Source organism: Gossypium raimondii, chromosome 12, assembly GCF_025698545.1.
Source record: "Gossypium raimondii isolate GPD5lz chromosome 12, ASM2569854v1, whole genome shotgun sequence".
Lineage (NCBI taxonomy): Eukaryota > Viridiplantae > Streptophyta > Magnoliopsida > Malvales > Malvaceae > Gossypium > Gossypium raimondii.
In genome coordinates, this window is record NC_068576.1 from 48,894,562 (window position 1) to 48,904,918 (window position 10,357).

At 26.3% G+C, this 10,357-nt stretch overlaps 1 protein-coding gene across 2 annotated transcripts in view; it reads right to left on the bottom strand.

Moving 5' to 3' along the window:
- The window catches only part of LOC105764706 (DExH-box ATP-dependent RNA helicase DExH14), a 28,952-nt gene extending 26,126 nt beyond the window's left edge, over positions 1 to 2,826 (bottom strand). The window contains exons 1-5 of one of the 2 annotated variants that reach the window (XM_012583406.2): positions 2,362 to 2,826; positions 1,376 to 1,437; positions 1,093 to 1,261; positions 186 to 639; positions 39 to 104 (exon numbers count right to left, since the gene is read on the bottom strand). In XM_012583406.2, coding sequence (XP_012438860.1) covers positions 39 to 104; positions 186 to 639; positions 1,093 to 1,261; positions 1,376 to 1,437; positions 2,362 to 2,471 — 861 coding nt within the window. In that variant the 5' untranslated portion in view covers positions 2,472 to 2,826. Of the gene's footprint in view, positions 1 to 38; positions 105 to 185; positions 640 to 1,092; positions 1,265 to 1,375; positions 1,438 to 2,361 lie in introns of both variants that reach the window. The other variant, XM_012583404.2, reaches the window with a different exon arrangement.
- Positions 2,827 to 10,357: the final 7,531 nt, after the last annotated feature.

Here is a 10,357-nt window from a genome sequence, read left to right on the forward strand (position 1 = left end):
AACATATAACACAGAAAATAAAAAATTAATCCTCTTACCGATAAAAGGTCTTGAACAGTTTCAAATGCGCTATCCCCGACAAGGTCCAATAAATCGCCAGCTATCTACAGAATACTATAAATGTTATGCAAGAGATACAAAAAAAACATGGATAGGCATAGATCAGAATGATTATCAATCCATACCTCTTCACCAGGTTTGTCTGAATCAAGTACCCGACAGATTGCCATAGCCAGGTCATCTCGTGAAAGCTGTGAAGTACTCCCTCTAACAATTAGTTCACATGAATCTCTTAACCAACTTAAATTGAAGTTTCTACTATCAGTATTGCCATGATAATTTCTAGGGCCATTTTTATCATGCCATCCTTCAATAAATGAAGAAGAAGGTGCAATACTTTCCTCACCCAGTAATTCCACATCCTCCAAAGAAACATCCACCAAAAACCGGGCTGGTGCTTTAAAGGCAAGGTCAGCACCAAATTCTGAATCATCTCCACTTCCATCTACATGCTTTTCAGAACCAAGTATGGCCCCACTGTCTCTTGGTTGAGACTGAGATAGCTTCTGTGCCAAAGAGGACACCTTCCGCACATTAGCATGTGAAACTCCATGACCAATAACTTTCTGCAATTCTACCCTGCAAATAAATGAAATTTACTGAAATCAGAAAGTCTGAATTTACATTAGAATCCTACCAAATATCTTATGAATTTGTCAGTCTTTGGGCATGTTCAAACACAATGTTCACTCATCTTCTTGCAAGAACCAATTCAACCACAATGACCCCTGATGCTTAAGAAACTTAAGCCAAAGCAAGGGGCCACAAAAACCATTGCAATTATAACCTTTGAAGCGAACTAAGTGAAATCTATCTCAAAACTTAGGTCTTTACTACTTCATGGTTTTGGTCAGGATTTAACCACCAGTTCTTCTATCATCACATACTTACAAATTAGATAATGGACAACAGGATCCTTTTCCGAGCAAATGAAGCATACAAAATTAGAATGCTGGTAGAGACCCCTACTCATGCTAATTTGACTCCCATAAATAAAAACCAGGAAAAGGCAATGAGAAATTAAAGTCTTACGTCTTCTCGTTTATGTTTTTATCAACTTCACCCTCTTCCACTGACCCACCAAAAAGACGATAAGCAGTCAACACAACCTCACGGAACTCTTCAGAAGGTACATCTCCATCAATCAGCTCCACCACTGCCCCAATGAACTGTTTGTATACTTGTCTCACTTCTACAGAAGCTGCTTTTATAAGTCCCATCAACAAAATGAGCATAATGTTAAACCCTACATAATGTAGAAAACACTAAATGTGTAGTTAGGATACTGCGATCAAACAAAAAAATAGGTATCTACCTTCTTCCCATCGATGAACTATCTTCCTTGCAAGCTCTGACTCATCAAGTGGGTTTCCCGAGCTAAATTACACAATTAAAAGAAAAAATTCATAAAATTTTAGACTGAAATATTAGGTAGCTTTTAACTTATGTTAGAACATAAAATGAGTTTTCTGAAGCTAAAAACTAAAGTTCCATAGAGAGCCCATGAAAACATCTGCAAGAAAAGTTGATAGGCAAATTTAATGAAATTTTCAAATAGACAAGAAAAAACTCTTCCGCTTCCTCTAAATGTTGCTTTTGCTATTTGTATCTTAGTTAGAGCAAAAAGTAGAAGCAGAGGAATTCATTAAAATAAAAAAATAAAACAAACCCTAACACGATTGTACTGTATAAAAGTAATCTATGCCCCTTGTTCTAATTATTCGAAAAAATATTATTTACTTTTGCAATCATAAACAATTATATCTAAAGAGATGAGAGATGAGGGATCAAGTTACACAAATGTAAGATTAATTAGCTTAACACCTTTTAATTTTTTAACAAACCAGGGTAAGATTTAACGGCGTAATCATACATGTTGTGCACGCAAAGATTCAAATCAATATGATATTTCTATCATATCCAAAAAAAAAATGTAGTGTAGTTAAGAGATTGAATTTTTTATATTAAACAAATAATTAAACATTTTTTATGATGTTCATGAATAAAGCATGAAATACATCCGCCGGATTGAAGAAATATACAGCATGAAAGTTTAGGAAAGAGTGTAAGCAAGTCTCTCTCCGTACATATAATAGCTTTGGATGTAAAAAAAAAAGGTAAGAAGAGCAACAACCAAATGTTACTTTTAGTTATTCAGGATAATTTCAATCCAACAGCACTTCCCAATTCGATAGCATTTTTCAATCCAATTCACTTTAACAAACAACAAATCCTAAACATTCCATATTTCACTTCTGAGCAAATAAAGAAAGCATTCAAAAAGAACTTCATCTGTATTACTTGATAGCTTTTTTCTGGGTTTCAAGGATGATCTTGCGCTGGAGATAAGCTTGGTCGATATCGAACGGTTCCCTTAAAGAATTTGTCAACCGAGGAAGCTGAACCAACATTTTATTATTCCTCTTTTCCACGATCACAGCAGCAACAATTTGTGCGTTTCTCAAACCCTTGCTTTTTTCCTCCTTTTTTTTTTCGGATTAACTGTGCAGTAGAAACTTCATCCAAGGAAGACTAGGCGTCTCGTTTTATATAAGAACCTTTCGAAGCAGTCGCCATTGGCCTCCTGGTGATATAAAAACATACAAATGAATGAACGGGTTTCGGGTTGGGACTTATGGGTCTAATTTTGGTGAATTTGGAAATTGAAATCCGCTAAGGAAACAGTCCAATTGAGATCAGACCCAATAAAATCCCCATTTTCCTTCGAACTTTATAAACCTAAGAGCAAATACCTGCTTCTACACTTCACAGTTGCCTAATTTTTCTTTTCATCTCTCTACCTAATCAATAAATATAAAATGGGATGCAAATTTCTTAAATGGATACTACTTTTCTTATTTTATTTTGGTTCTCTCTCTTTACTTTTTTTTCTATTTTTTTCTATTATAATATCTAACGATGCTCGAAATTTATCCTTCCAAGGTCAAGATATTGGTGATTAATTTTATTTTCAAATTTCATCACGTGATTGCTCAACCTAATGAAACTGAAAATTTTCTTTCATTGATCAAAACCAATATGATCAAAATCAGATTGGATAGGCCAAGAATTTGAAGGTTAAAACATTCTCTAAGCTTTTATACACTTCGTAAATTTAAAATTTAGTCTCGACTTTTATTTTCATGAATTCATCTACTTTCGAATTTAAAAATCAAAGTCCAATTTTTACCACTGTTGAAATTAAAAAGAATATACTTAGTAGTCATGTAACAATAAAATAACGTTAAAAATATTGATGTGGATTTTTTAAAAAATACCCATTCGAACTCGTAATGATAAATTATTTTTATTAGAATAATATTCTTAAGAAAAATTAACACCAACATTTTGATTGAAATAATTAACAATATTAACTATTTAAAATAACTAATGAATTACAAAACTAGAGGGCTAAATTATGTATAAAAAAACATATAGATTAAATCTAATGTCTTAGCGTAGTATAAGAGTCAAAACTAAGATTTGATCAATGTCTTATAATGTAAAAGAAAAAGTATGGCAAACCCAAAAGAAATTGAAAACTATGTGTAACTAGTAAAATTTAAATTAAAAGGTTAATAATATTAACTATTTAGATTAAAAATAATTTATAAATATTAAATTATAATTTTAAGTATAATAAAGGAACTAAAATTGAAATTTAACCATTTTTATAGGAGAAAAAAAGGGAAGGACGGTGGTACACGTTTCAACAAATGAACACCCTTTTAATATAGTTACTAGTATGGTTTCACTTAGGTTTCACATTGGATTAATTATTTATTTTTAATTAAATTATAGAGTAAAAATTTGAAGGTTATAACATGCTGAAAGTTCTTGTACTATTTGTATATTTAGAATTTAATTTTTATATTTTAATTTTAGGAATTGAACCTCTATTTTTGAAATTTAAAATTAAGTCCATTTGTTAACACTGTTATAAATATTTTGTTAAATTTACTAGCGTGACATTTTGAAATTAAAAAATATTTGGCATCCATGTAACAAAAAATGGCATCATAATGGACTTAGACTTAATAGAGAATTTTAATGGTGTTAACATTCCTTAAAAATCACATCAATATTTTAATCGAATAAAGCATTTATACTAACCAATGACATTATAAGAATTAAGGTACCAAATTATGTGAAAATTAAAGTATAGAGATTTTGTTTTAAAATTGAGTAAATATAAAATTGAAATTGAAATTTAACCAGTCTTTATATAATCTTAAAAGAATAAAGGACTTAAAGATGAAATTTGACCATAATCTTTTCATGTCAAAAAGAAAGAAAAGGACCATTGTCATGAAAGGAAGGCCATATATTTTTATAGATATTAGAAGTTAAAGTATAAAATTAAATAAATAAATGGATACAATATAAGGTATAATGACTTTTTTTACTCTCCAACTTTATAAAAAATCATTTTAGTCCTCCATTTATTTTTGATCTTTTTTAGCTCTTGAACTTGCATTTTTTTGTCGAATCAACCTAAAATAGATGGAAAAGTTAACAACAAACGTTGCTGACATGACATACATATGGATTACCACGTGGATGACGTGCCATTATCTAATTAATTATTTTAATATTTTTAAAAAATTACTTTTTATAATTTTTAATTTTAAAATATTTTTGATATATTTTTTTAATTTTTGAAATTAAAAAAATAATTAAATGCTAAAGTGTCATCCATGTAGAAATTTACGATATGCCACGTTAGCAAAGTTAAAAAATAACTTATCCATCTATTTTGGGCTGATTTGATAAAAATACAAGTTTAAGAGCTAAAAGATGAAAAGAATAAATAGAGAGCTAAAATGATTTTTTTTCTAAGATTGAGGGTAAAAATTTATTGTGCTAAACTTAAATTTAATTATTTTCTATGTTGAGAGAGAACAACCAAAATAATGTAAAAGAAGAGTGTTGCGTTGAAAAATACTTACGTTTCAAAATATTAAAATATCTGGTTTCTTTTTTCCTTACTAAGATAATCAACTAAATCCAATTTTGTAGAGTATTTTCTGCAATTCCTTTTTTTTCTAAATATCTTGTAAACTCATGAAGAAAAGTTGAATAGTTTGGAAGGTGTTCTTGTTTTCCTTATCTGTAAAAAGGTCTACTCTTTATCATTGCCTTCATCGTCTGCTTTGGAAGCATTTAGCATGGCGGTTGTTTTAACTTGATTATTATAGCATCTTTGCTGCTTTTTTATCTTATTATTTTAAATAATGAAATTCTAATTTTTAGGCTTATAGTTGCCCAAAATTATATTATTCATCATTGCCTCTACTCGCAGTACTTGTAATTTATAAACTATTTTAAGAGTTCTATATTTTAACATATTTTTATATTTTGAAATTCATTTTAAAATTTCAATTATGTTTTTCATTTTTATGAAAACAAAATTATATACATTTCCTGAAAACCAATTAATATCAAAATTGAAATGAATTAGTTAAAATTTCAAAATTTCAATCAATTTGGTTTAAATAATTACCATTTTTAAAAATAAAACCAAACTCTGTTAAAAAATCACCGGATCTCATTGGAGTACTGCTATTCAAATTTATTTTTAATTTCTTTGGGAGGAGGGAAAAGTTTTGAGATCAAAATCAAACAGGAAAATGCAAAGGGTTATTAGATCTGTGGTCAAAAAAGGAACCTTATAGGCCATAGTAGTATTTATTGAAAAAAGTAAAAGGATAATTAAATAAGGAAGAGAAAAGGAAAATAATAATAAATTTTATCATATTTTTATATTTCTATCTATACATGTCCAATTCAATTATTGAAAATAAGCCTATTGAGTCTTAATTGATTACATAAATATTTTTATCTTTTTATTTATGGGTTAGAGAAAGATTATGTATATAAAAAAGAGCAGAATGTTCAAAAAAATTATTGGAAATAAAAATACTAGTTATTAAAATTTTCAAAATAAAAATAAAATCTTAATTATATCATCTAAAATTTTTAGAATCTTTTTAAAACTTCTCTATAACTATCCATTATTCTCGATTAAATTACTCAAATTTTATTATTTTTATTTCGAAAATTGTTATTTCTCTGTATGCAAAATTTATATATCAAATACTTATAAAATAATTATATATTAAATGTTCACTTATGATAAAATTTAATATTAATAAATTATATTGTATTAATTTTAAAATATTCATATTATATCGTACTTGATACTATTGTACCATTGTGAAAGATGATAGATCAAAGAACATCATAATGGCAAGCCAAGAAGAAGGAATCATGTGGGCACCATTGCCAACCTGGTTGAAATAAATGGGACTACTATAGATATAAGCTCCTTTCTACGTATTTTAGGGTTAATGGGAATTAATTTGACAATTATTCCGAGTGCTGGAGTTAGAAGGTTTTGGGAGTTACCTTGTCCCCTTCAATTGGTAGAACTACTTAAGGGTCTCTTTAGAAATTGTAAGAATACGATTTAGTACAATGATAAAAATTTCATTTTGGCCATGGAATATTTGTAAATTACTTTTGGCTCCTCCAATAAATTTTTTTGGCTTCACCCTGGATTGTTCTTACATTGGGGCTTCAACATTTGTTCGGTCAAAATTTTTTTAAGGAAATATCAGGGCCAAACTTGGATAAAAATAGGCTCCAGTGTGAAAATAATTATTGAGTTTAGGGACTAACTTGAACAAAAAGAATTTAGGCCTCTATGTGAGATCAATTGTCAAGCTCAATCCCCAAAAAATGCATTAACTTATTATATTAGTTGCGGAATCTTTTTTTTTTTTAATTTCATGAGAGAGTTAAAAAATTGTTATATACTTGTATGTCATTTTTGTTTGCGTTAAAATATGTTATACTCTCCATACTTATCCAAAGTTTGATAAAATTCAATCTTCCTATATTTTCAATTTAAAAATTATAGTCCAATAATTATCTTTGTTTGTAATTTCTATCAAAATTTGTCAATTTAACATGTTTATTTTTGTCCATATGAGGGTAGCCTAATCAACGTGTTAAGTTGACAAATTTAGAAGAAAAATACTAACAATGTTAACAATTAGATAGAGATTTTAAATAAGAAAAATAAGAGAACTTATTTTTAACTTTTAAGTATGTGAATTAAATTCCAAATTTTGTCTAAGTAGATATGTCACATTCTAATCTTTTGTTTATTATTTTTAATTTTTAAAATTTAGATATAACCTAAAATATACAATAGTTTTTAACATGCTTGTGGGGTTAACAAATTAGTGTTAATATACTTTATAATAATCTATATTCATATTGTATTTGTATTTATTGTGATATTAAATTATTATTTTAGTTATATAAAATTTGAAATGTATTTCATACTTATATCTATATCATTGTTTAAGATTCTTATTGGATTAGTTTTACCCTTGATCGGGTCCCAACTTAATGGAGAATTTATCAAAAGTTCGATAATTTTATAAAGCAATAAATATAATTTTGAGTAAAGGCAAATTTAGAAATTCTTAGGGAGCGTAATTGAATTATAAATTTTCGAGAGGTTAAAATATAATTTTATCATGTATTAATTTATGATTTCATTATTTCTGAAATAACTTAATAGAAGTTTTTTTCATTTTCATAGGGCCAAAGTACAATTTGACCATATACTAATTTATAATTTAAACATTTCTCAAGGGGCCTTATTAGTAATTTTTCCATTTGGGGAGCCAAGGCCCTACCTACCCCTCTAAAATTGCCCCTACTTTTGAGGGGTATTTTTGTCTCTTACAATTTTAAAAAGTACATGTACTTGATAAAATTTGAACCCAAAATCTTAAAATCTACATTTTCATAACTTTAGCATTTCAACCAAAGTCACGTCTAGTTTTTATATTAATTCTTATAAATTTGTTACACAATTATTTCACCCACATCATGTGCGTTATAGCCTAATTATATTTTATATATTTATATATAGAGACAAATTACTTGTATTATGTAATTGTGCAATTTTAATATGGGATAAGTATCAAAGTTATATATAAACATTGATTTAATGTGTAATGTCATACATGAACTTTGATTTTGTGTGATTTCATAAATGAAATTTTGCTTTGATTCGATTGTCACAAATCATTAACAACAATATCTAGTTAACATAATGTTATGTTAATATATTGCATACACAAATAATTATATGAATCTAATATGAAAATAAATAAATGTATTAATTTATTTAAATATATATAATTAAATCAAAATCAAATTTTCATATATGCATATGAACCACAATTCAAAGTTAATGCACATAATTATACCATATACTAATTTGATATAATTTTTTTGGTTTTTGGTTGGATGATGGATATCGTTGAAATATCTGTATTTATAAATTATTTAAACTTATTTCAAAAAAATTCAACTTTTTAGATAATTATCAAATTGATTTTGAGCTCAATGAGTCTATTTGTGCAACTCACAAGATTAATTTAGATTTTATTATTTTAATTAATATTAAAATCTTCAATCAAAATTTAAATAAAGCTCAAATAATCTAATATAGAATTAATTATATAAACACTTTTTATTTAACATGTATTTCATAAAAATTGAAAATAAGATATTTTTAAATTTTAAATATGGTTGTTAATTTTATTTCAAAAGAAAATGTTTGAATTTTTACTTATTATAAAAATTTCTTACAAAAAGATATTGAATAATACTCAGTACTTAATGTTGTAAATATTAAATCTAATTTATGATTTTAAAATATATTTAAAATAAATTATACTTTTTAAATTAAAATATCCAAAATCATATTTAACTAAATTTTATCCAAAACTATAAAAATAATATAAAACGTTATATTAATAAAATTAAAACTAAAATAAACAATTTTTAAAAAATAAATCAATATTTATTTTTATTAAACAATATAATTACATTCATTACTTTTTTATTAATTTATTAAATTATTTAAAATAAAATCAGTATTTATAAAATACAACACTTATTTTATTAAATAGCACCTAAATAAATCTAGATGTACGAGTGAAATTCAATTTTTTCTCAAATTAAATTGAAAATTGAAAAAACAAAATGATCCAACTTTAAGTTGAAATTTGAAGACCTCGCCCCGATAAATTCGGCCCGCAGAGACGAGAGGTTTTTAGATTTGACGTACTTTGCGTGATTTAAAATTAAATAATAGAATGTGTTTTCCTTTAAATATAATTAAAAATATATTAAATTATGAGACATCTATTATATAGCCGGAAACAATCATATAATAATTTTATTAAAATTTGACATTAATATTAAATATAGCTTTATATTTTATATGGAAACGATAATACTCAATATTTATTATTTTAAGGTGACATAGATATAAATAAAATTATACTCATCTGTATAAATAGTAGACATAGATATTAATAAAATAAAATTATACTCATCTGTTTTTATTGTTATTAAGAAATGAGAAAACAAACACAGGTGATTGTCAATAATATATACGGGTGCAATTTATTTAGGGTCAACTATAAAGATAGTTATTTTTATTTGTTTAAAATTATATTTTAGTCATTTATGTTTGAAATATTATGTTTTAGACACTTACGTTATAAATTTGTTACAAAATGGTCATTCTACCGTTAAGCTCCGTTACCTCTCTAACGACAATCTTACATAACAGTCCAAATGAATTTTAAATACTAACTTGAATGTCTTACATGACAGTCCAAATTAAATTTATTTAATTAAAAACTTATTCATTTCAACAACTGGACATCCAAGTTAGTATTTAAAACCTATTTAGACTGTCACGTAGGACTGTCGTTAGGTAGTCAATAGAGTTTAACAGAAAAGTGACCACTTCGTAATAAAACGACAATGTAAGTGACTAAAACGTAACATTTCACTTCGTAATAAAACGACAATGTAAGTAACTAAAACATAACATTTTAAACATAAATAATTAAAATATAACCTAAAACAAATAAAAGTGATTATTTTTTATAATTTACCCATTTATTTATAATCAAACTGTCAAATTAAGCTAAATTTCCATTGGAAAAAGTTTTAGTAGAAGGGTTATTTTATGATAATTGTATAAGAATTAAGTTAAATTATTTCCGATATCGGAACCATGTACCCAATCAATCTATTTTTAAAATTTAAAATTTAAAATATTTTTATACACTTTTGATATATTTATTAATTATGTTATTATATGTTGTTCAAAGTTGTTAAAAAAATTAACCGTATGAAATGAAGTTAAAAGAACCGAAAAAAGCAGTCCGCAAACCGACACTAAACAAGGACA